Genomic DNA, 25777 nt, shown 5'->3' with positions numbered 1-25777 from the left:
GTCAGTCTGGAGGTCAGGGTGATGGGGGGGTCAGGGTGTTGGGGGGCTCAGGGTGATGGCGGGTCAGGCTGGAGGTCAGGGTGATGGGGAGAGTCAGTGTGGAGGTCAGGGTGATGGTGGGGTCAGGGTGTTGGGGGTGGTCAGGGTGATGGGGGGGTCAGGATGATGGGGGGCTCAGGGTGATGGGGTGTCAGTCTGGAGGTCAGGGTGACGGGGGGGTCAGTCTGGAGGTCAGAGTGATGGGGAGGGTCAGTGTGGAGGTCAGGGTGATGGGGGGGTCAGGGTGTTGGGGGACAGTCTGGAGGTCAGGGTGATGGGGTCAGTCTGGAGGTCAGGGTGATGGGGAGGGTCAGTCTGGAGGTTAGGGTGATGGGGGGTTCAGGGTGTTGGGGGGTTCAGGGTGATGGGGGGGGTCAGTCTGGAGGTCAGTGTGATGGGGGGTTCAGGGTGATGGGGGGGGGTCAGTCTGGAGGTCAGGGTGATGAGGGGGCAGTCTGGAGGTCAGGGTGATGGGGGGGCAGTCTGGAGGTCAGTGTGATGGGGGGTTCAGGGTGATGGGGGGGGGTCAGTCTGGAGGTCAGGGTGATGAGGGGGCAGTCTGGAGGTCAGGGTGATGGGGGGGGTCAGTCTGGAGGTCAGGGTGATGGGGGGTTCAGGGTGATGGGGGGGTCAGTCTGGAGGTCAGGGTGATGGTGGGGTCAGTCTTGAGGTCTAGGTGACGGGGGGGGTCAGGGTGATGGGGGGGGGGGGGTCAGTCTGGCGGTAGGGTGATGGGTGGGTCAGGGTGATGGGGGGTTCAGTCTGGAGGTCAGGGTGATGACGGGGTCACTCTGGAGGTCAGGGTGATAGGGGGATCAGTCTGGCGGTCAGGGCGATGGGGGATCAGGGTGATGGGGTGGTCACGGTGTTGGGGGGGGTCAGGGTGTTGGGGGGGTTCAGGCTGGAGATCAGGTTGATGGGGGGGTCAGGGTGTTGGGAGGGTCAGGCTGGAGATCAGGGTGATGGGGGGGTCATGGTGATGGGGGGGTCTAGGTGATGGGGGGTTCAGGGTGTTGGGGGGGTCTGGGAGTTGGGGGGGTCTGGGTGATGGGGGGTCAGGGTGTTGGGGGGCCAGGGTGATGGGGGGTCAGGGTGATGGGGGGGTCAGGGTGATGGGGGGGTCAGGGTGTTGGGGGGGTCAGGGTGTTGGGGGGTCAGGCTGGAGATCAGGGTGATGGGGGGGTCAGGGTGATGGGGGAGGGGGTCAGGGTGATGGGGAGGGTCAGTCTGGAGGTCAGGGTGATGGGGGGGTCAGTCTGGAGGTCAGGGTGATGGTGGGGTCAGGGTGTTGGGTGTGGTCAGGGTGATGGGGGGTGTGGTCAGGGTGATGGGGGGATCAGGGTGATGGGGGGGTCAGGGTGTTGGGGGGCTCAGGATGATGGCGGGTCCGGCTGGAGGTCAGGGTGATGGGGAGAGTCAGTGTGGAGGTCAGGGTGATGGGGGGGTCAGTCTGGAGGTCAGGGTGATGGTGGGGTCAGGGTGTTGGGGGTGGTCAGGGTGATGGGGGGGTCAGGGTGTTGGGGGGCTCAGGGTGATGGGGTGTCAGTCTGGAGGTCAGGGTGATGGTGTCAGTCTGGAGGTCAGGGTGACGGGGGGGTCAGGGTGATGGGGGGCTCAGTCTGGAGGTCAGAGTGGGGGGAGACAGGGTGATGGTGGGGTCAGTCTGGAGGTCAGGGTGATGGGGAGGGTCAGTGTGGAGGTCAGGGTGATGAGGGGGTCAGGGAGTTGGGGGTTCAGTCTGGAGGTCAGGGTGATGGTGGGGTCAGTCTGGAGGTCAGGGTGATGGGGGGGTCAGGGTGTTGGGGAGTCAGGGTGATGGGGAGGGTCAGTCTGGAGGTTAGGATGATGGGGGGTTCAGGGTGTTGGGGGGTTCAGGGTGATGGGGGGGGTCAGTCTGGAGGTCAGTGTGATGGTGGGGTCAGTCTGGAGGTCAGGGTGACGGGGGATCAGGGTGATGGGGGGGTCAGTCTGGAGGTCAGGGTGATGGGGGGGGTCAGATTGGAGGTCAGGGTGATGGGGGGTTCAGGGTGATGGGGGGGTCAGTCTGGAGGTCAGGGTGATGGAGTGTCAGTCTGGAGGTCAGAGTGGGGGGAGACAGGGTGATGGTGGGGTCAGGGTGATGGGGGGCTCAGTCTGGAGGTCAGAGTGGGGGGAGACAGGGTGATGGTGGGGTCAGTCTGGAGGTCAGGGTGATGGGGAGGGTCAGTGTGGAGGTCAGGGTGATGAGGGGGTCAGGGAGTTGGGGGGTCAGTCTGGAGGTCAGGGTGATGGTGGGGTCAGTCTGGAGGTCAGGGTGATGGGGGGGTCAGGGTGTTGGGGAGTCAGGATGGGGAGGGTCAGTCTGGAGGTTAGGGTGATGGGGGGTTCAGGGTGTTGGGGGGTTCAGGGTGATGGGGGGGGGGGACAGTCTGGAGGTCAGTGTGATGGGGAGTTCAGGGTGATGGGGGGGCAGTCTGGAGGTCAGGGTGATGGTGGGGTCAGTCTGGAGGTCAGTGTGATGGGGGTTCAGGGTGATGGGGGGTCAGTCTGGAGGTCAGGGTGATGAGGGGGCAGTCTGGAGGTCAGGTTGATGGGGGGGTCAGTCTGGAGGTCAGGGTGATGGGGGGTTCAGGGTGATGGGGGGGTCAGTCTGGAGGTCAGGGTGATGGGGGGGTCAGTCTGGAGGTCAAGGTGACGGGGGGGTCAGGGTGATGGGGGGTCAGTCTGGAGGTCAGGGTGATGGTGGGGTCAGTGTGGAGGTCAGGGTGATGGGGGGGTCAGGGTGTTGGGTTCAGGGTGATGGGGAGGGTCAGTCTGGAGGTCAGGGTGATGGGGGGTCAGTCTGGAGGTCAAGGTGACGGGGGGGTCAGGGTGATGGGGGGGGGTCAGTCTGGAGGTCAAGGTGACGGGGGGGTCAGGGTGATGGGGGGTCAGTCTGGAGGTCAGGGTGATGGTGGGGTCAGTGTGGAGGTCAGGGTGATGGGGGGGTCAGGGTGTTGGGTTCAGGGTGATGGGGAGGGTCAGTCTGGAGGTCAAGGTGACGGGGGGGTCAGGGTGATGGGGGGGGGTCAGGGTGATGGGGTGTCTGGGTGATGGGGGGGGGTCAGGGTGTTGGGGGGGTCAGGGTGATGGGGGGGGGTCAGGGTGTTGGGGGGGTCAGGGTGTTGGGGGGTCAGGGTGATGGGGGGGGGTCAGGGTGTTGGGGGGGTCAGGGTGTTGGGGGGTCAGGGTGTTGAGGGTTCTGGCTGGAGATCAGGGTGATGGGGGGGGAGGTCAGGGTGATGGGGGGGTCAGGGTGATGGGGTGTCTGGGTGATGGGGGGGTCAGGGTGTTGGGGGGGTCAGGGTGTTGGGGGCGTCAGGGTGTTGGGGGGTCAGGCTGGAGATCAGGGTGATGGGGGGGTCAGGGTGATGGGGGGGGTCAGGGTGATGGGGTGTCTGGGTGTTGGGGGGGTCAGGGTGTTGGGGGGGGTCAGGGTGTTGGGGGTTCTGGCAGGAGATCAGGGTGTTGGGGGGGTCAGGGTGTTGGGGGTCAGGGTGTTGGGGCGTCAGGGTGTTAGGGGGTCAGGGTGTTGGGGCGTCAGGCTGGAGATCAGGGTGATGGGGGGGTCAGGGTGATGGGGAGGGTCAGTGTGGAGGTCAGGGTGCTGGGGGGGTCAGGGTGATGGGGAGGGTCAGTGTGGAGGTCAGGGTGATGGGGGGGTCAGGGTGATGGGGGGGGGGGGGTCAGGGTGATGGGGTGTCTGGGTGTTGGGGGGGTCAGGGTGTTGGGGGGTCAGGCTGGAGATCAGGGTGATGGGGGGGTCAGGGTGTTGGGGGGGTCAGGGTGTTGGGGGGGTCAGGGTGTTGGGGGTTCTGGCTGGAGATCAGGGTGTTGGGGGGGTCAGGGTGTTGGGGGTCAGGGTGTTGGGGCGTCAGGCTGGAGATCAGGGTGATGGGGGGGTCAGGGTGATGGGGAGGGTCAGTGTGGAGGTCAGGGTGATGGGGGCGCGGGTTCAGTGTGCTGTCCATTCAGATAATTCTCTTTCCTCACTGAAGTGAGTTTGGCTCCAGAGGTTTTCCTGAACTGCCCTGAATAGTCAGTTTGAGATGGAAGGAAATTAATGGAACAATGAATTTATATTTTAAATCTGGGCCATGAGACTGCATGATTCCTGGGCCTGTTTCTGGATCTTACTCCCAGGATAGTTCCCAGTCTCCAGATGGGGAGGCTGCGATTGCTTTTCCTTTCAGTTGCAGCATTTCCACATTGCAGCCTGTTCTGACCCAGGCTGATTTAAACACAATCTCTGTGCCAGACCTGGTGAAGGATCACTCTGAACAGAGTCAAGAGCAGCACAAACTCTTCAATTTTGGAAACAAATAATTATTTAAAGAATCTGCAAATTAAAGTACTTTAATTACATTGGAAATTCAGTGGCCCTGTTTGAGGGACTGTGCCGTCTCTGACGGTATGCTTCAGGTCTTGCGCATTCAGGAGATTTAATTTGATAAGTTTCCTTTTGTCTTATTAATAATTTGGATTTATTGATTGCACCCCTTTGATGTGGGCTGGGGGCTTATGTTAATTGATTTCTGACAGTAACATTCTAATTGACAATTAAAAGAGTCGAAACTGCAGAATGTGAACAGCTGTCAGACAGTCTATCACAGGTCAGACAGACAACTGGGATGAACTGCCCAGAGTCAGGCAGGTTCCTGGGTGAAACAGACAGTGCAGGATCAGATAGACCTGAAGGAACCTGCTGAGGGCACTGCCTCCCCTGCTGGTGTCAGCTGTGACTCCGTTCATATCACTCTCTCCTCAGAGTCAAAAAGTCATGGCTTCAAGTTCCACTCCAGCAGCTTCAGCACATTCTCCTGGCAGACACTGCAGTACTGAGGGAGTGCTGCACTGTCAGATGGTCAGTACTGAGGGAGTGCTGCACTGTCCGAGGGTCAGTACTGAGGGAGTGCTGCACTGTCGGAGGGTCAGTACTGAGAGAGTGCTGCACTGTCGGAGGGTCAGTACTGAGGGAGTGCTGCACTGTCAGAGGGTCAGTACTGAGGGAGTGCTGCACTGTCGGAGGGTCAGTACTGAGAGAGTGCTGCACTGTCGGAGGGTCAGTACTGAGGGAGTGCTGCACTGTCAGAGGGTCAGTACTGAGAGAGTGCTGCACTGTCGGAGGGTCAGTACTGAGGGAGTGCTGCACTGTCAGAGGGTCAGTACTGAGAGAGTGCTGCACTGTCGGAGGGTCTGTACTGAGAGAGCGCTGTGCTGTCGGAGGGTCAGTACTGAGGGAGTGCTGCACTGTCGGAGGGTCAGTACTGAGGGAGTGCTGCACTGTCGGAGGGTCAGTACTGAGAGAGTGCTGCACTGTCGGAGGGTCAGTACTGAGGGAGTGCTGCACTGTCAGAGGGTCAGTACTGAGAGAGTGCTGCACTGTCGGAGGGTCAGTACTGAGGGAGTGCTGCACTGTCAGAGGGTCAGTACTGAGAGAGTGCTGCACTGTCGGAGGGTCTGTACTGAGAGAGCGCTGTGCTGTCGGAGGGTCAGTACTGAGGGAGTGCTGCACTGTCGGAGGGTCAGTACTGAGGGAGTGCTGCACTGTCGGAGGGTCAGTACTGAGAGAGTGCTGCACTGTCGGAGGGTCAGTACTGAGGGAGTGCTGCACTGTCGGAGGGTCAGTACTGAGAGAGCGCTGTGCTGTCGGAGGGTCAGTACTGAGGGAGTGCTGCACTGTCGGAGGGTCAGTACTGAGGGAGTGCTGCACAGTCGGAGGGTCAGTACTGAGGGTGTGCTGCACTATCGGAGGGTCAGTACTGAGGGAGTGCTGCACTGTCGGAGGGTCAGTACTGAGGGTGTGCTGCACTGTCGGAGGGTCAGTACTGAGGGAGTGCTGCACAGTCGGAGGGTCAGTACTGAGGGAGTGCTGCACTGTCGGAGGGTCAGTACTGAGGGAGTGCTGCACTGTCGGAGGGTCAGTACTGAGAGAGTGCTGCACTGTCGGAGGGTCAGTACTGAGGGAGTGCTGCACTGTCAGAGGGTCAGTACTGAGAGAGTGCTGCACTGTCGGAGGGTCAGTACTGAGGGAGTGCTGCACTGTCAGAGGGTCAGTACTGAGAGAGTGCTGCACTGTCGGAGGGTCTGTACTGAGAGAGCGCTGTGCTGTCGGAGGGTCAGTACTGAGGGAGTGCTGCACTGTCGGAGGGTCAGTACTGAGGGAGTGCTGCACTGTCGGAGGGTCAGTACTGAGGGAGTGCTGCACTGTCGGAGGGTCAGTACTGAGGGAGTGCTGCACTGTCGGAGGGTCAGTACTGAGGGAGTGCTGCACTGTCGGATGGTCAGTACTGAGAGAGTGCTGCACTGTCGGAGGGTCAGTACTGAGGGAGTGCTGCACTGTCAGAGGGTCAGTACTGAGAGAGTGCTGCACTGTCGGAGGGTCAGTACTGAGGGAGTGCTGCACTGTCGGAGGGTCAGTACTGAGAGAGTGCTGCACTGTCGGAGGGTCAGTACTGAGGGAGTGCTGCACTGTCGGAGGGTCAGTACTGAGAGAGCGCTGTGCTGTCGGAGGGTCAGTACTGAGGGAGTGCTGCACTGTCGGAGGGTCAGTACTGAGGGAGTGCTGCACAGTCGGAGGGTCAGTACTGAGGGTGTGCTGCACTATCGGAGGGTCAGTACTGAGGGAGTGCTGCACTGTCGGAGGGTCAGTACTGAGGGTGTGCTGCACTGTCGGAGGGTCAGTACTGAGGGAGTGCTGCACAGTCGGAGGGTCAGTACTGAGGGAGTGCTGCACTGTCGGAGGGTCAGTACTGAGGGAGTGCTGCACTGTCGGAGGGTCAGTACTGAGAGAGTGCTGCACTGTCGGAGGGTCAGTACTGAGGGAGTGCTGCACTGTCAGAGGGTCAGTACTGAGAGAGTGCTGCACTGTCGGAGGGTCAGTACTGAGGGAGTGCTGCACTGTCAGAGGGTCAGTACTGAGAGAGTGCTGCACTGTTGGAGGGTCTGTACTGAGAGAGCGCTGTGCTGTCGGAGGGTCAGTACTGAGGGAGTGCTGCACTGTCGGAGGGTCAGTACTGAGAGAGTGCTGCACTGTCGGAGGGTCAGTACTGAGGGAGTGCTGCACTGTCGGAGGGTCAGTACTGAGGGAGTGCTGCACTGTCGGAGGGTCAGTACTGAGGGAGTGCTGCACTGTCGGAGGGTCAGTACTGAGGGAGTGCTGCACTGTCGGAGGGTCAGTACTGAGGGAGTGCTGCACTGTCGGAGGGTCAGTACTGAGGGAGTGCTGCACTGTCAGAGGGTCAGTACTGAGAGAGTGCTGCACTGTTGGAGGGTCTGTACTGAGAGAGCGCTGTGCTGTCGGAGGGTCAGTACTGAGGGAGTGCTGCACTGTCGGAGGGTCAGTACTGAGGGAGTGCTGCACTGTCGGAGGGTCAGTACTGAGGGAGTGCTGCACTGTCGGAGGGTCAGTACTGAGGGAGTGCTGCACTGTCGGAGGGTCAGTACTGAGGGAGTGCTGCACTGTCAGAGGGTCAGTACTGAGGGAGTGCTGCACTGTCGGAGGGTCAGTACTGAGGGAGTGCTGCACTGTCGGATGGTCAGTACTGAGAGAGTGCTGCACTGTCGGAGGGTCAGGTGAAGGTTAAAGTTCCCACGGACACTATTCTCTCCGGGTCAATCCTTTGATTTGATGGAAGGAGGGAATTCCCGGTCAGTTAACCTGCACCCAGGAAGCTGCCTGACTCTGGGCAATTCACCCCAGATATCTGTTGTGAAATTGCTGGAATCTACTATTAAGGAAGTGTTAACAATGCACTTTGCTGGTGAAATGATAATTAATAGAATATTGCATAATTTAAATTGTTTAATAAAAAGGAAACCTGCCGGAACATTGCCAGGGGTTGCAGCAGTTTCCGCTTCCGGCCAGTTGTGAAGGGTTGCAGCAGTTTCCGCTTCCGGCCAGTTGTGAAGGGTTGCAGCAGTTTCCGCTTCCGGCCAGTTGTGAAGGGTTGCAGCAGTTTCCGCTTCCGGCCAGTTGTGAAGGGTTGCAGCAGTTTCCGCTTCCGACCAGTTGCCAGGGGTTGCAGCAGTTTCCGTTTCCGGCCATGGCGGCCCCGCTCCCGCTTCGGACCTTGAGCCGCACCGACTGCCCCGTCACCCGGGCCCGGCTCTGCCGTCTCCAGCTTCCCCATCAAGTCGTCGACACCCCGGTATTTATGCCGGTCGGGACACAGGGGACCCTGAAGGGGATCACGGTGTCGCAGCTGGAGGCACTCGGCTGCCAGATCTGCTTGGGGAACACCTACCACCTGGGGATGAGGCCGGTGAGGACGGGGGATGAGGGAGTGGGGGGGGTGAGGATGGAGGGAGGGGGTGAGGGGGGGGTGAGGATGGAGGGAGAGGGGGGGGTGAGGGAGGGGGGAGGGGGGGGGGAGGGGGTGAGGATGGAGGGAGGGGGGAGGGGGTGAGGATGGAGGGAGGGGGTGAGGATGGAGGGAGGGGGTGAGGGGGGGTGAGGATGGAGGGAGAGGGGGGGGGAGGATGGAGGGAGGGGAGGGGGGGAGGGGGGGTGAGGGAGGGGGGAGGGGGTGAGGATGGAGGGAGGGGTGGGGGGTGAGGATGGAGGGAGGGGTGGGGGTGAGGATGGAAGGAGGGGGTGGGGGGGGTGAGGATAGAGGGGGGGGTGAGGATGGAGGGAGGGGGTGAGGATGGAGGGGGGGGGAGGATGGAGGGAGGGGGTGAGGGGGGGGAGGATGGAGGAAGGGGGTGAGGGGGGGGAGGATGGAGGGAGGGGGTGAGGGGGGGGAGGATGGAGGGGAGGGGGTGAGGGGGGGGAGGATGGAGGGAGGGGGTGAGGGGGGGGAGGATGGAGGGAGGGGGTGAGGGGGGGGAGGATGGAGGGAGGGGGTGAGGGGGGGGGAGGATGGAGGGGGGGGTGAGGATGGAGGGAGGGGGTGAGGGGGGGGTGGGGGGGTGAGGATGGAGGGAGGGGGTGAGGGGGGGGTGGGGGGGTGAGGATGGAGGGAGGGGGGTGGTGGGGGGGTGAGGATGGAGGGGGGGGAGGATGGAGGGGGGGGAGGATGGAGGGAGGGGGTGAGGGGGGGGTGGGGGGGTGAGGATGGAGGGAGGGGGTGAGGGGGGGGTGGGGGGGTGAGGATGGAGGGAGGGGGAGGATGGAGGGAGGGGGGTGGTGGGGGGGTGAGGATGGAGGGGGGGGAGGATGGAGGGGGGGGAGGATGGAGGGAGGGGGGGGGTGGGGGGGTGAGGATGGAGGGAGGGGGCGGGGGGGGTGGGTGGTTGCTGTTGTGTTTGAGAGCGGCTGTTGACTGTGTATCGCGGTGTGCGGAGTGTGGTAACATGTTTTTCACTGCAGGGGCCGGAACTTATCAGAAAGGCCAGTGGGCTGCATTGTTTCATGAACTGGAAGAGAGCACTGCTCACAGTAAGTCTTTCATGGAAATATTTAACAGTAGGAATAATGTGTGCTTTAGAGAACAGATTTTTGGATGCAATACTTTTTAACACTTAGCAGAGCGTAGGAATTGCTCGACACTGACCAAGGTCCATCCAGTTCCCTTTCTACCATCCTGGTGGACACATGTTATAATGATGAAGTTATTTACTAATCACAAAAATCAATCACTGACAGAGTCTGCAACAGACCCAGACAGGAGGTGAGGAAAACCCCCCAGTGGGGGAGAGCTTTGGGAACCATAGGTGCAAACGCAGCTGCTCCTCCCAAGCACACTCCATTCAACGTTTGTCACGCCTCAAATGATTGATAATTTGTGGTAGAAGTCTTTTTAATTTGCATTGGAATGAATCAGTACTAACAGCTTCCAGCATTCCCAAGGGAGCCTGTACCCTAGATTGATCACCCACTCATTCGTTTTGAATTTCTCCCCCATTTCAGCACAGACCATGTCCTCTGGTTCAACTGTTCTGGACAAGGTGAAACAGCTTCTCATGTTTAGTCCCCAAATCCTGCCGTGGCGTCATCCCTCCCTATTTCTGTAATCTCCAATCCTACAACCCTCCGAGCTTTCTGTGTTCTAATTCTGATCTCTTGAGCGTCCCTGATTTTAATCACTCCCCCATTGGCAGCCATGCCTTCAGCTGCCAATGCCCCAAACCCTGGAATTCCCTCCCTAAACCCCTCTGCGTCTCTACCTCTTCCAAGATATTTTTAAAAACTGACCTCTGACCAAGCTTTTGGTTATCTACCGTAATATATCCTTATTTGGCTTGGTGTCATATTTTGTAACGCTCCTTTGAAGCAGCTCGGGACTTTTTAAGATGAAGACTTTACATAAATGCAAGATGCTATATCAAACTTATTGTAATAGTCTCCGTTTCCTGGACAATCCCTTGCCTTTACATAAGAAAAAGAACACAATTTGAAATAAAACCAGGAAAACTTTGGGATTAGATGCTGGCACAGACACGATGGGCCTGTTTCTGTGCTGTATAACTCTGACGTATAAATGCACAGTGTGAGTGGGTATCTGGGTGCCTCTCTGCTACTTTGTCTCCTTTCTCCCTGCAGGACAGTGGTGGGTTTCAAATGGTGTCGTTGGTGGAATTGGCAGAAGTGACAGAAGAAGGGGTGCGTTTCCGCTCTCCTTATGATGGGAAGGAAATTCTTCTGTCACCTGAAAAATCTATTGAAATACAGAATGTTCTCGGTAACTATCCGGGGAAAGTCAATCAGCCTCAAATAGACTGGTTAATGCAGTCGAGCATAGGTGGTAGGTTTGGTGGGGGGTTGTCGGGTGTCAGGGTGGGGGAAGGTTGGGGAGGCTCGGGTGTCTGGGGGTAAGGTTGGGGGGGCTTGGGTGTTTGGGGGGGGGAGAAGGTTGGGGGGGGGTCGGGTGTTTGGGGGGGGGGAGAAGGTTGGGGGGGGTCGGGTGTTTGGGGGGGAGAAGGTTGGAGGGTCTCGGGTGTTGGGGGGGGAGAAGGTTGGGGGGGCTCGGGTGTTGAAGGGGTAAGGTTGGGGGGGGCTCGGGTGTTGTGGGGGGAGAAGGTGTGTGAGGGGAGAAGGTTGGGGGGGCTCGTGTGTTGGGGGGGAGAAGGTTGGGGGGGCTCGTGTGTTGGGGGGGGAGAAGGTTGGGGGGGCTCCGGTGTTGAAGGGGTGGAGAAGGTTGGGTGGGCTCGGGCGACTGGGGGTAAGGTTGGGGGGGGGGCTCGGGGGTTGGGGGGAGAAGGTGTGTGGGGGGGGAGAAGGTGTGTGGGGGGGGAGAAGGTTGGGGGGGCTCGTGTGTTGGGGGGGGAGAAGGTTGGGGGGGCTCCGGTGTTGAAGGGGTGGAGAAGGTTGGGTGGGCTCGGGCGACTGGGGGTAAGGTTGGGGGGGGGCTCGGGGGTTGGGGGGAGAAGGTGTGTGGGGGGGGAGAAGGTGTGTGGGGGGGGAGAAGGTGTGTGGGGGGGGAGAAGGTGTGTGGGGGGGGGAGAAGGTTGGGGGGGCTCGTGTGTTGGGGGGGTGAGAAGGTTGGGTGGGCTCGGGTGTTGGGGGAGGATGTTGAGAAGGTTGGGGGGGCTCGGGTGTTGAGAAGGTTGGGGGGGCTCGGGTGTTGAGAAGGTTGGGTGGGCTCGGGTGTTGAGAAGGTTGGGTGGGCTCGGGTGTTGGGGGGGGTGTTGAGAAGGTTGGGGGGGCTCGGGTGTTGGGGGGGGTGTTGAGGTTGGGTGGGCTCGGGTGTTGGGGGGGGATGTTGAGAAGGTTGGGGGGGCTCGGGTGTTGGGGGATGTTGAGAAGGTTGGGGGGGCTCGGGTGTTGGGGGTGTTGAGAAGGTTGGGGGGGCTCGGGTGTTTGGGGGGGGGGGAGGTGGTGTGGGTGCGGGTCGGCTGTAGCTGGGGAGAAGGTTGGAGGTATGGTGTGACGGGGACGGATACAGTTCCTTCTAAGCTGCACTGATGTGCGGCCTGCAGCAACCAGGACGTTACCGCGCAGGCCACTCAGGTCATTACCTTTCAGATACCCTGCCAGGGCGTGGCGCATAAGAATTTAAAGGTACCACACACTGAAATGAATAGGCCAAGTGCAACAAAATAAATTGAAGAGGCTATTGTTTGGGTGTAGCAATGGGGAGTGGTTGAGTTGGCAGCCAGGCGAAGGGGGGCGAGGTCGGAGGATGGGGGTGGGAGAATGGGGTTGGAGGAATGAAGGAGAGGGGGCTTCTGCTCCTCCTGGTTCGTTACTTTTCTCTCTTTGAGCTAGGTTCAGACATCATGATGCAGTTGGATGATGTTGTCAGCAGCACAATGTGTGGACCCAGAGTGGAGGAAGCCATGCACAGGTCAGTAGCATCGGATCTCTCTCAGGGTTACCGTGATCTCTGCTGATCACGCCCAAACACTCACTTTCATGCTCATGGTATCATACTGTCTCCCCCCCTCTCTAAAACCCACCCACCCACCCACTCTCTCTCTCTCTCTTCCCTCCCCCCCCCCACCCCCCCCCTCTCCCCCTCAGGTCTGTCCGCTGGTTGGATCGTTGCATTGCAGCAAACAAGAACCCCGGGCAGCAGAATCTGTTTGCAATTATTCAGGGCGGTCTGAATGCTGAACTACGTAAGAAATGTCTGACAGGTGAGACTTCAAACTGTTCTTTAATAGTTAACAGGAGATTTGTTCCTAAAACATCTTTTCCCATTGCTTGCTGATTGACGTCTCTCGGTGCTGTTTCTGGCTGCTCAACTGATCCATGTTGTGAGTTAAGCTGCCATCACAGACTATCCACATGCTTCGTTCCCTCTGTCTTCCCCCTGCTTTGGTCTCCTCCATTCCCCCCTGCCCCCGCCTCGGTCTCTTTTCCCCCCCCCCCCCCTCCCCCCCCCCAGCCCCATCTCTTGCCCCCCACCCCCAGCCCCATCTCTTGCCCCCCACCCCCCCAGCCCAATATCTCGGCCAGCTTACCCCCACCGTCTCACTCTCTGCAAGGAAAGTACAAACAGTGGTCACTTGCATGAGGTATGAAGGATCGCTGAACACATTTCAGCAACTTGAGAAGCAGGAGAATGGATCATTTGACTAGATCTTCTGATGGATGATCCATTAGTTATTCCATCAATCTTCCTCACCCCGTCCTTGCCTGTTCTGCCTTCCTGTTGATGCACAAGTAGATGGACCTCCGTGCCGTTCTCACTGACGCTCAGATTCTGATATTGTGAATGCCCATCTCTGGACACTCATGCTGACTCTTGCCTCTGCTCTGTCTCCATGCCCATTACCAGCTACTCTATTTCTTAGTATTCCTATGTGCTTTACAATTTCAGAGATGATCAAGCGTGATGTCTCTGGTTTTGCCATTGGGGGGCTGAGTGGAGGAGAAGAGAAGGAACATTTCTGGAGAATGGTGACACTCAGCACAGAGTACCTCCCACAAGAGAAGCCACGCTACCTGATGGGAGTGGGGTAGGAGACTTCCTGGGTGCGCGGGACTCTCGCTCTCTCCCTCCTGCTCGCTCGGGCGCTCATGCTCTCCCGCTCGGGCGCTCGCCCTCTCCCTCTCTCTCGCTCCCTCGCTCGTCCTCTCGGCTCCCGTCTTGCCGTTCCATCCTGCCCTCTGGCCTACCCCGCAGTCCAGACTCTCAGTCTGGGTGCGCATGACTCTCCCTCTCGGAGGGTAGGGTTGGGAGTTCTTGTGGGGAGGGCGGGGTTTGGGGAATTTTCTTATCTGCATGGATCTCATGGGGCCATCTACCCACCTTGTCACCATATGTCCACTATAGCAGATGACAGTGTGCTGCTTAAAGTGATGAGAACTGTGTAATATATTTAAGGTCTCTGATCCTCTCTGTTTTCTCTTTTCCCCCAGGTATGCTACAGATCTTGTGGTGTGTGTGGCTCTGGGCTGTGACATGTTTGACTGTGTGTTTCCCACACGGACAGCGGTAAGAATTTCTTTGTTTGCAGCGCAGGCAAACCCAACGTTTTGGACGTGAAATCCTTTCCTTCTGGGAGATGTGCAGATGTGATTTTTTTCAGTGTTTTCTGTCCTAAGAGCACCTTTTGTAGAACCCTGTAGAGCAGATGTTGGTCTAAGGCGTCATTGGGCGAGAATTGTCTGACCAAAAGATGCACAGGACCTGCTAAGGCAGCTCGATAGTGATGTGAAAGGCTGAATCGAGCAAATTTGCAAGTTCTGGGCAGAGACTGGTAACTGACTTTGGGCAGATGGGGTGTGGCATAGCGAGACTAAGAATGGGCAAAATAATCTCTGCTCGCTCAGAGGATTCAAGGTTCAAGCCGGAGGATAGGGATTTATTTCTTGGAATGCAGCTTTGGTGAGTGAGGAGCATCCCGCTGTGGGGACCTTGTTCACTTAGTTGTGCTGCTGAATTTTAGGGCGGTGAGGAAGTCGGGATCAGGAACACTGCTAAACACACAGCATTTATGGGCTTTGGGTTGTCTCTGAGCTGCTGTTAGTTGCTCGCTTCAACCCTGCAGTCTAACCTCTCCCTTCTGGTTTCTCAGCGGTTTGGGTCTGCGCTCGTTCCATGGGGAGCTCTGCAACTGAAACACAGACAATATGCCAAGGATTTCAAGCCCATCGATGAGGACTGTAGTTGTCCTACATGTAAGAGGTAAGAAAGGTGGCTAATTGCCCTATAGTCAGCTGCTGTTTGAAGGGCTGTGTGGGGAAAACTCACTCTGCTGTGCTACTGAGCACTACAGACAGACAGGTTTAGATTAGAGATATCAAGCCAGGTGCCTGGCTTGATCTTTGATCTATGCTAAGTGTGCTGATTTCAGCTGGGGGTAGCATTTAAGGTGATATAATTAGCCTTGGCTCTGGGTTAGATTGAGAAAAATCATCCTGTGACTGCTGCTCTTGGTCACTATGCAGGGACCCTGCTGAAGTGTGTGTGAATGGATATCGGGGAGGACAGGTCAGAATTCAACTGTGACATGCTCCATAGTCCAATTGGCTCAAACTTGAAGAATGGCAACTGGAAGAGGGTATTGAAGGGTAACTACTGTAGGCCGAGTCGGCGCGGCAGAATTTTGCAGGAAACAGAAATATCCCTGTTGCGATTGGGGTCAGAGGAGCTGCTGGCCCATCAGTTCTATGAATCTGTTGAAACTGCTGCGCTGTGTTTGACAGGTACACTCGAGCATACCTCCACGCTCTATTCAGGAATGACACTGCCGCCCTCCATCACATCACCATCCACAACATCGCCTACCAGGTGAGGGAGCTTTACTCTCTATCTAACTCCGTGCTATACCTGCCCTGGGAGTGTTTGATGTGGACAGTGCAGAGGGAGCTTTACTCTATATCTAACCCTGTTTTATTTTTACTCTGTATTTAACCCTGTTTCTTTTTTTTTAAATTTAAGGTGGCCTTTATACCCCAGGCCCTGTTTATATTTTTCATGACGAGGGGGCCTTTATTCCTCAGGCCCCCTTTGTATACATAATTTTAAAATAACTTTATTAAAAACAGATAAACAAAAAACTCAAATCAAATGTGTCGATGATGCATTCCAGTCCCTGCGGTGCCCACCGGTCGCGGAAGGCCTCAAGTGGACACCGCATGCTCCTTCTCCAGGGACACCCGGGCGCGAACGTAACCGCGGAAGAGGGGCAGGCAATCATGGAGGACGGACCCCCCGACGGGCCGCAGCCTAGACCTGTGAATTGCCACCTTGGCCAGGCCCAGGAGCAGACTGACGAGGAGATCCTCCTCCCGGCCCACGCCCCTCCGCCCCAGCTGCCCAAAGATCAGGAGCGTGGGACTGAAGTGCAGCCAGAAGTTGAGGAGCAGCCCCTTCAAATACTCAAATAGGGGCTGCAACCTCACACACTCCGTATATACGTGGAACACGGACTCGTCCAGGCCGCAGAAAGTACAGGCGGCCTGGGTGTCCGTGAACCTACTTAAAAGCCTATTGCATGGGACTGCTCTGTGCAACACCCTCCACCCCAGGTCCCCGATGTAAAGGAGGAAGACTCCCGCGGAGCGAGACCTCCATCGGGGTTTCCCCTCGCCGCCAGATGGCAACGCGGACCGCCAGGGCGTGTCCAGCCGGCTGACGAGGGCGAGGAAGTGGAGTGTGTGCAGGAGCAGCCCGTACAGGAAACCCCTCCGCGCCGATTGGATTGGCACAGAGGGCATTTCCGAGAGGCGGCTCGGGTTGTGCGGGACCAGCTCCCGAAGAGGGTTTCGGGGCCTGGGTCCGATGAGCAGTTCCGAGCAGGCGTCGGCTCGGCCGGGAGTGCTCTGCACTCCCGAGCCCCCTCGCCACCTGCAGTGAGAGGCATCCCGTGGGCTCCGGCTACTCCTCCGCCCGCCGGTCCATCCCCGGAGTCGGCCGCATGGACAGCCAAGGCGCTCACCTCCGCCGGCGGGGGAGCGCCCTGACTGGAGGCGACCATGTTCCAGACTCGGAATAGATCCCGGTAAAGGACAGGCAACTCCCTCAGAGAGGCGCGGCTGACGGACTCCGCCGAGAGCTGCGTGTAGTCTTGAAGGCAGTGACACTGGCGGAAAAAATACGTCGCTAGTGCACACCATCTAGGAGGACGCTCGACGTACAGGTATCTCTGCAGGGTCCGAAGACAGAGAGTCGCAGCCTGGGTGCGGACACACACCAGCGACTGGCCGCCCTCCTCAATCGGGAGACTCAGGACCGCGGCAGAGACCCAGTGTTTCCTCTTGCCCCAGAAGAAATGACGAGTCTCTTCTGGATCTTGGTGGCAAATGCAGGGGGCGGGGCCAAAGTGACCAACCAGTACCACAGCATGGAGGCCACCAGTTGGTTTATGACCAGCGCTCGGCCCCTGTAGGAAAGCACTCTGAGCAGTCCTGTCCAGCGCCCCAGCCGAGCAGTGACTTTCGCCTCCAACTCCTGCCAGTTTGCCGGCCAGGCTTCAACAGTGGGGCTAAAGTAGACTCCCAGATAGAGGAGGTGCGTGGTGCTCCACGCAAAAGGTGTCATCTCCTCCGGCAGGGAGTCCACCCGCCACTGACCAACCAGGAGTCCGGAACATTTCTCCCAATTGATCCTCGCGGAGGACGCGGCAGAAAAGGTCTGCTGGCAGTCGCACATCCTCCGCAAGTCAACGGGATCTGTGATTGCGAGGAGCACGTCGTCGGCGTAAGCCGAGAGGATGACCCGCATGGCCGGCTCGTGCAGAGCCAATCCCGTCAACCTCCTGCGAAGCAGGCACAGGAAGGGTTCCACGCAGATGGTATACAATTGGCCGGACATGGGGCATCCCTGACTCACTCCTCTCCCAAAGCGAAGGGGCGCCGTCAAGGACCCGTTAACTTTGACTAGACACTCTGCGGCAGCGTATAAAAGTCGGACCCGGGCCACAAAATGCGGCCCGAGTCCGAAAGCGTGCAGAGTCCCGAAAAGGTAATCGTGATCCACCCTGTCGAACGCCTTCTCCTGATCGAGGGAGAGAAAGGCGACCGACTGACCAGTCCTCTGGGAAAGATGGATCAGGTCCCGGACCAGGTGGATGTTGTCCTGGATGGACCGGCCCGGGACCGTGTAGGACTGGTCGGGGTGGATCATGTGGGCCAGCATGGAGCCCAGGCGGGTAGACATAGCCCGGGCAAAGATCTTATAATCCGTGTTGAGGAGGGAGACCGGACGCTAGTTTTTAAGCAGGCGGAGATCGCCCCTCTTCGGCAGCAGGACGATGACCGCCCTGCGCCACGAGAGGGGCATCTCCCCGGTTGCCAGGCTTTCCCCCAGGACCCGCGCGTAATCGTCCCCCAGGACGTCCCAGAACGCCCTGAGGAACTCCACGGTCAACCCATCCAGCCCTGGGGATTTGCCCCTCGAGAGCTGGTGGAGGGCGCCAGTCAGCTCCGTCAACGTGAGCAGAGCCTCCAATCCTTCGGCGCCCTCCGGGCTGACCTGCGGCAGGTCCTCCCACAAAACTCTGCGCGCATCCTCGCTGGACGGATCCGGAGAGAACAACGCACTGTAATAAGTACAGACCAGGAGGCCCATTCCCTCCGGATCCGTGATGGAGGATCCGTCGTCGGCCAGCAGCTCGACGAGCTGCTTACGGACCCCCCCGCCATTTTTCCAGCGAGTAGAAGAAGGGTGAGGCGCGGTCCAAATCTTCCAGGATCTGGATCCGCGACCTCACGTACGCGCCTCGGGACCCTATGAGCTGCAGGTCCCTCAGCGCGCCCTTCTTCTCTTTGTACGCCTGCCACAGGGCCGGGTCCACGACGGCATGACCGAGGCGGGACTCCAAGTCAAGCACCTCCCTCTCAAGGCGCCCGATCTCGGCTTCCCGCCTCTTGGTCGACCCCTTCGCGTACTCCTGACAGAAGACGCGGATGTGAGTCTTGCCCACATCCAACCGTAGCCTCAAGGAGGGGAAGCCCCCCTGCTTCCTTCCCCAGTCGGCCCAGAATCGACAGAACGAGTCCCGAAATCGCACGTCCTCCAGCAGCCGGTTGTTAAAGTGCCAGTATGCGGACCCCGCCCGCGTGCGGAGCGGAGTGAACTCCGCCCACACCAGGTGGTGGTCCGAGCACGGCACCAGCCGCATGGTGGCCGCCGAGACGCGGGAGACGTACGCCTGCGAAATGTAGAGGCGGTCGATTCGCGACCCCCCTCCTCCAGACCTCCATGTGAAGGCGCTGGAGTCGGGATGGAGATTCCGCCAGACGTCCACCAAGTTAAGGGAGCTGATCAGTCCCCTCAACTTCTCCACCGACGCTTGGCCGCACTGGGGACCAGAGCGATCCCCCACCTCGAGGGTGCAGTTAAAATCCCCCTCGAGGATGATGCACTCGCCGCTATCGATGGAGCTCAAGAGAGCGGACACTTCTTCAAAGAAGCGCGCTTGCAACGTGCCGGGCCTGGGCGCGTACACATTCACAAAGTGGAGCGGCACGCTACCCAGGCGAACGGCGAGGTGGAGCAAGCGGCCCGGCACTAGTTCCTTGACCCCCAAGATCTCAGGCTGAAAAGTCGGGGCCAACAAGATAGCCACCCCACTAGAAATAGGGGTGAGGTGACTCATGTAGACCCCACCCTGCCACTCCAGGAGCCAGGTGGCTTCGTCTCCCGGAACGGTGTGGGTTTCCTGCAGAAAGCTCACCGCGTATCTCCCTTCCTTAATGACTGAGAGATTGTGAAATCTGCGGTGAGCCCCTCTGCTGCCGTTGATGTTGAGGCTGGCTATGGTTATCTTCATGTCAAAGGTACTTAAAACCCGACACCAACACCTCACTGTGAGGAGGGAGTGGAAGTGCACCTGGCCCTCCACTCCCCCAGCAACCCATTGAGGAACACATTAAAACGGCGCCTCTCAACCAGTTTCACGTCCGCGCGCTTGCCCGCTATCTTAAGGGCGGCACGGACGGACTGTATGATCAGCGCCAGATTCGACCAACGGTCGAGGGCCAGCTGAACTTTATTGCGGCAACCCCTGCAAGCCGCGAGGAAATCCCGGAGTTCCGCTGTGGGGATGAGAGGAGATTCGGTGGGCAGCACGAGGGACTCCACCACCTCACTGGCGATGGAATCAAGATCATCCTCCGTGCCCCGCACCGAATCCCCATCCTCCTCCGGGTCGTCACCGCCAGCGGCCGACACATCCACCACACACTGTGGGGCGGACGTCCCGGCCGCGCCAGCTGGTCCCGCCTCCGTCACGATCCCACCCCCAGGATCGATGGCGGAGGAGTCCTCTCTGGGTTCTATTGTGAAACTGGAGCCTGTAGGCACCAGCGGTTCAGGACCCCCCTCCACCTCCGTCCCCAGGCCAATGAGTGGTCCAGGGGAGACAGAAGTTCCGGACTCCGGGAAACCAGCCGGAGCCGAGACTGGAGGCGGAGGGAGGAGGCTATCTCCCGCTCCGCCAGCACCCACAGGCCCAGCAGATGGGGCAGCATTCTCAGTTATCACTGGGTCGGGTGTCTCCTGATTGGTGGTGGACTCCGGCTGGGAGGCCCGACCCTCTGGGGCCTCGCCCTCCCCTTCATTCAGGGCACCCGACCCAGTAGCAGTGGCAGAATGGGCGGCGTCCCCAGGCTCCCCCACCACAAGCAGGGCCCCACTTACTCCTTCAGGAGGGGCCTCAAGTACCGGTGCCTTCCCGGACTTTGCAGCCTTGGTGGTGGCGGTAGGGGAAACCTGGGGACCCGAAACAGGAGACAGCTCCCCTCCAACAGATGGGCCCTGCGCCTCAGGGCCCCTTGTTACCTCTGTGGAGGGGTGCCTTCTCCTCTTTTTCCCAGTTGTGTGCGGAGGCTCAGAGACCTCCATATCATCAGAGGCCTTCACCTCCACACTCTCCTTTTTTTTATTCACCCTGGTCCTGAGCCCAGCCCTGGGGCAAGTTGACTTCCCGAGATCGGGCCTTGGGCTGAGCTCAGACTCGGGTAGTGTCACGGTGTCTAGGGGACGCGCCTCTCTATGTTTATTTCTCCTCCGCGCCTTCCTTCCACTTGGACGGTCACCCCCCTCCCTGCCGGAGGCCGTGAAAACCACAGCCTCCGGTACCGACTGAATGGCATCTGGTGGTGGTGTAGGGGGGGTGGGAGGAGGTGCAGCGTCGCCACCCTGGGCCGCCGAGTTGGAGTTGGCAGCCGGGAGGTTGGGGCAGTTCTTAGGAACGTGCCCCACCCCCTTACAGACATGGCACCGCACCCCGTCCAAGGTCCAGAAGACGCGGTAGGCCGTCCCCTGGAATTCTACATTAAAGTTGCCCTCTGTCACCTCCTCCCGCGCCAGCTGCATGAATAACTGGCGGCGGAAGGAGTACACGTGTCGGAGGCTGTTCTCCCGAAGACCGAGCGGGACTGGGGTGAGCCCCGTCTTTACCTCCCCCAGATGGTGCAGGTGGGGAAGGAGGAGCTCACCAGGGATGAAGGGTGGGACATTGGATAAAATGAGCCTTTGCGCAGTGGCCTCCAGGGGGTCCACTGGCAGAAAGGTCCCGCCCACGGTGAGCCCCTTGCTCAGAGCCAGGGACACTGCCCGCTCGGTCTTCAGGAATAACACTGCCTTCCCGTACATTTTAGAGGCTGCAACAATGGCCGAAGGGCCGACAACCTCGGCCATTGCTTTCACGCATGCCTCCATAGTCATGTTCGGGTGGACGTAGCTCTTGACCCCATGCTTCGATGTTAATAAAGCAAACGGTGACGGGGCAACAGGTGCAGCAGCAGCATATGTACGGGAAGGCCCCGCCACCGGCGAAGGAGGGCTTGCCATGGGGTCTAAGAGCCACGTCCACCCCCAAGAAACAAAGCAAATTTACACAATTTTTAAAAAAGCAAACTTTAAACAAGGTGGAGTGGGAGTAAAGGAGGATGGCGTAGGATGGTAAAGGAAAAGGGGAGGATAGGTGACTGAGGCGACTGAGTGGAGGAAGGGAGAGAAAGGCTGAAAAGGATGTTTGATCCAACTGCCAGGTGGAGCACCTTTATATCAATTAGTCCAAAACTGTTTGTTGTCTTCCAGTTGGGGGAGGCTTCTTCGCCCAGGACGGCTGGAGCCGCCCAGTACTCCCCTCTTCTGATTTTAACAAGACAGTCTTCACCCGGGCAACTCCAGCTGTCCCGAGCAGGCAGTTGGGGTGGGGAGGGAGCTCCCTGTGTGCAAACACCAATACAAATACAGGGGCCCCTACTGGATTTGGCTGCCCCACCCCTGAGTCTTCAGGCCTCTTCTCCCTCCCCCAAACAGTTCAAACTGAAGAGTCTTTCAGGTGCCCTGACACCCACCTCTCCAGAAAAATTGCAGCCTTCCTTGATGGTTTCCCTCCACTCTGTATTCACCTTTCTCCAGTCTCTCTCCCCAGTTGCTGCAGTCTCCACTCTCCACTCTGTATTCACCTTTCTCCAGTCTCTCTCCCCAGTTGCTGCAGTCTCCACTCTCCACTCTGTATTCACCTTTCTCCAGTCTCTCTCCCCAGTTGCTGTAGTCTCCACTCTCCACTCTGTATTCACCTTTCTCCAGTCTCTCTCCCCAGTTGCTGCAGTCTCCACTCTCCACTCTGTATTCACCTTTCTCCAGTCTCTCTCCCCAGTTGCTGCAGTTTCCAATCTCCACTCTGCAGTTGCTGCAGCACAGGTGCAGCTGCTCCCCCTGATTGCTGGCAGGAAATGCTCCAAATTGCCCAGCCAATCCCCGTGCTGTACCTGTCCTGGGAGTGTTTGATGGGGACAGTGTAGAGAGAGCTTTACTCTGTATCTAACCCCGTGCTGTACCAGTCCTGGGAGTGTTTGATGGGGACAGTGTAGAGAGAGCTTTACTCTGTATCTAACCCCGTGCTGTACCTGCTCTAGGAGTGTTTGATGGGACAGTGTAGAGAACACAGGAATTAGGAGCAGGAGTAGGCCATTCGGCCCCTCAAGCCTGCTCTGCCCTTCGATAAGATCATGGCTGATCTGATTGTGTCCTCAAGTCCACTTTATTGTCTGTCCCCCATAACTCTTGACTCCCTTGTAGATCAAAAATCTAACTCAGCCTTGAATATATTCCATGACCCAGCCTCTACTGCTTTCTGGGGAAGAGAATTCCACAGACTAATGACCCTCAGAGGAAAACATTTCTCCTCATCGCCGTCTTAGGTGACAGTCCCCTAATTTTTAAACTGTCGCCCAGTTCTCGACTCCCAAACAAGAGGAAACATTCTCTCAGCATCCACACTGTCCAGTCCCCTCAGGATCTTATGTTTCAATTAGATCACCTCTTATTCTTCTAAACTCCAATGAGTATAGGCCCAACCTGCTCAACCTTTCCTCATAAGACAACCTCTCATCCCAGGAATCCGTCGAGTGAACCTTCTTTGAACTGCTTCTAATGCAATAATATCCTTTCTTAAGTAAGGAGACCAAAACTGCACACAATACTCCAGATGTGGTCTAACTAATGTCCTGTACAGCCTCAGTGTGTTTCATTAACCCCAGTAACTCCTTTACCACGATGACACAATACTAAAATCAAACAAAGGTACCCATACTGTTGCTGCTTGCCTCACCCTTGCCAGAAGGTGTTGAATATGTCGTGCAGTACCTGTGCTTTTGGTGTAGCATGCTTGCGCTGTTAGCATGCAGTACCTGTGCTTTTGGTGTAGCATGCTTGCGCTGTTAGCATGCAGTACCTGTGCTTTTGGTGCCTCTGTCTGCCGTTTTCTCCCCTTTCTCGGCATTATTGACTCTTGTGGTGCTGCAGGTGGCTTGGTTAAATAATCTTGTGAATATCAAGGGCTATTTTACTGTTGAAAAAAAAAATTTATCCTCTTGACGTATGGACGTGTATACATTCTGATGATAGTGATCAGCAGGAATAAGCCTGGTTGCTTCCCTGGTCCCTAAGACAGGATGCTGTCGGTTATGGTGGCATCACAGCTGGCATCCAGAGCTCTTGGCTGGTCAGGGCTGCATCCTGTGTCTCTCCAGCCAGGGCTGTCGCTTGTGCTGAGCCAGGATTAGTTCTTTGGTTTTGTTTTTAAGGCACTTAATTATGTTTTGCAGTTGAACCTGATGCGCTCAATCCGAGAGAGTATTCAGCAGGGGCGATTCCCAGCCTTCATTCAGCAGTTCATGAAGCAGATGTATGGGAGCATGGAACAATACCCACGCTGGGCTGTTGAAGCACTCGGCACTGTCAATGTTAAACTGGAATAGAGAGACTGGGACCGGGGAAGGTTCATGTCTTCCAGCACTTGTTGCTTTGTGAAGGTGAGGGACTCACCCAAAGGACACCCTCCAGCACATGTGACTATGACCTCTCACACTGCTGCACTCACCCATGTTGTGTTGCTGTCTGTGTAATAATTTTTTCTGAAAATAAAAATGATTTTTAAGAAGTGCTTCATCAGTCTAGAGTGTATTATACACATGACAACGCCTCAGTTCCCATTGCCAATAACAGGATCTTGACTCCAGGAGTTTGGCCAGTCTGTCTGAAGCTTGCACTGGAGCGAGGAAGCTTAGTGTAAGTTGGTTGGATTTAATTCCTGTGCAAGAATGTGAAGTGATGAAATTCTGCTCTTGTTCAGCCTCCCTCAGGGTCTGCTTTCCCTGAATGGCGACACCTCAGCTCCCACGTGAATGACCAGCTGAACCACAATTGGTTGAGGGACTGAGGTATTGCCCGTGTGATCGATTGTTTCCTGAAGAGCAGCGATATCGAGCAACCTGACCACTGCAGCTTCGACAAATAAGTACAGCCAAGGGACATAATGGTCATAGACTCCATCAAGAAGGGTCACATCTGACACCAGTGCTTCCTGTTCCCATCAGTTCGGCTGATCCCCTCCGCCCCCCACCTCAGATACCCTCAAAATGCTGACATTTGCTCACCAGACTGGTCATTCTTTGTACATGAGATTCCAATAGTGACTACCGGTAAGACATTCAACTGTTGGCATTATAGCTGAGCCTCATCCTCTCTTTGCTCAACCAAGACCCCACGCAATGCATGACCACAGAGATCAGGCTCCATCAAATGCCAGCAGAGAGGCACCTGTGTTACTCCAGCCAAAGAGTGGTTTGAGTTTCTGAACATGGAGCACACAAGAAATACAAGATGCTCAGAGACTTGCCAGCAATTGTTTTAACAAATATGACCATCTGTGATTCTGTGCACCGTAACCACTTACAGTATGAACGGCTCCACTAGATGGTGCAATTGGTTGGATTAAGCCAATCGTGATTGCCACAGTGAATAATAAGATCCAAAGCCAATATTATTTTGAAGAGAAAGAATGTTTATGGGTTTATTTACACTAAATGTGTGAACTTAATCATTTTAGTAGTCAAAAGTAATCATCGACCTGTTATCTGTAGTAACTACTGACTGTTACAGGATCAACTGTAACCATTGACCAAAGTAACCACCAGTTACATTAAATGTTAATCTTTGGCCACAGTAACTAACCATTACACCAAGTGTAAATGTGTTGTTACATTATTCTGATATAGAACAGCTAATGTAGCACAACTAGTTGAAGTTTTTTGCTCACAAATCCTGTTTTTTCTCCTCTGATGTTGATAAAATGAAGATGAATTTCAGGACTGAGGACATTGTACTGTAAGGGTTGGCACATAGATTATTAAATAAATAGGCTAGTTGGATGGTATGGAGCTAAAAGGGTGTTAGCTTAATAATTCAGAGGCTTTTGATCACAGCAGGGGGCGTGTAAGAGAAGAGATTGCTGCAATATAAAAGGCACTGGGTTCCTGTTGCTTTTAACCATAACATCAGGGGTTTGTGTATCAAAAACTGACTTAGGCAAAACAAGCATAGAAAATGACACTACCGTGTGGGGCCCTCCCCATCCTAGCATCTGTTCAAAGAACGATGGGTCATAAAACACCCAACAGTGCTGAATCCAGCAGGAACAAGAAAATGGAATTAAAAGACACAACGTTTCACTCAGTACGAACTTTGTCGATCTTCAAGATCAGGACATGTGAATTGGATAAGAACATACCAATTAGGAGCAGGAGTAGGCCACTCGGCCCCTCGAGCCTGCTCCAGTGCATGGCTGAACTGATTACTCCACATTTCCCCCTACCCTCGATAACCTACCCCCTTGTTTATCAAGAATTTATCGACCTCTGCCTTAAAAATATTCAAAGACTCTGCTTCCACCGCCTTTTGAGAAAGAGAATTCCAAAGACTCTCAACCCTCTAAAAAGAAAAATTTCTCCTCATCTCTGTCTTAAATGGGCGACCCCTTATTTTTAAACTGTGACCCCTAGTTCTCGATTCTCCCACAAGGGGAAACATCCTTTCCACATCCACCCTGTCAAGACCCCTCAGGATCTTGCATGTGTCAATTTAAG

General features: G+C 56.8%; 1 protein-coding gene across 3 annotated transcripts; it reads left to right on the top strand.

Moving 5' to 3' along the window:
• The first annotated feature begins 8052 nt into the window (after positions 1-8052).
• qtrt1 (queuine tRNA-ribosyltransferase 1) lies at positions 8053-23793 on the top strand. Of its 3 annotated transcripts, XM_068021357.1 has the most exons (10): positions 8054-8321; positions 9371-9439; positions 10544-10682; positions 12209-12287; positions 12464-12579; positions 13266-13404; positions 13808-13883; positions 14467-14576; positions 15098-15182; positions 23459-23793. In XM_068021357.1, the coding sequence occupies exons 1-10, from the start codon at positions 8103-8105 to the stop codon at positions 23609-23611; spliced, it is 1185 nt and encodes a 394-aa protein (XP_067877458.1). In that variant the 5' UTR covers positions 8054-8102; the 3' UTR covers positions 23612-23793. The 3 variants fall into 3 exon arrangements, with proteins under 3 accessions (XP_067877460.1, XP_067877459.1, XP_067877458.1); XM_068021359.1 differs by lacking the exon at positions 15098-15182 and having other exon boundaries at positions 8053-8321; positions 23459-23546; XM_068021358.1 differs by lacking the exons at positions 15098-15182; positions 23459-23793 and adding an exon at positions 14840-15079 and having other exon boundaries at positions 8053-8321.
• The last annotated feature ends 1984 nt before the right edge of the window (positions 23794-25777 follow it).

Source organism: Heterodontus francisci, chromosome 43 (genome assembly GCF_036365525.1).
Source record: "Heterodontus francisci isolate sHetFra1 chromosome 43, sHetFra1.hap1, whole genome shotgun sequence".
Lineage (NCBI taxonomy): Eukaryota > Metazoa > Chordata > Chondrichthyes > Heterodontiformes > Heterodontidae > Heterodontus > Heterodontus francisci.
The sequence above is the reverse complement of the archived record's forward strand: the minus strand, read 5'-3'. Positions and strand labels throughout refer to the sequence as shown.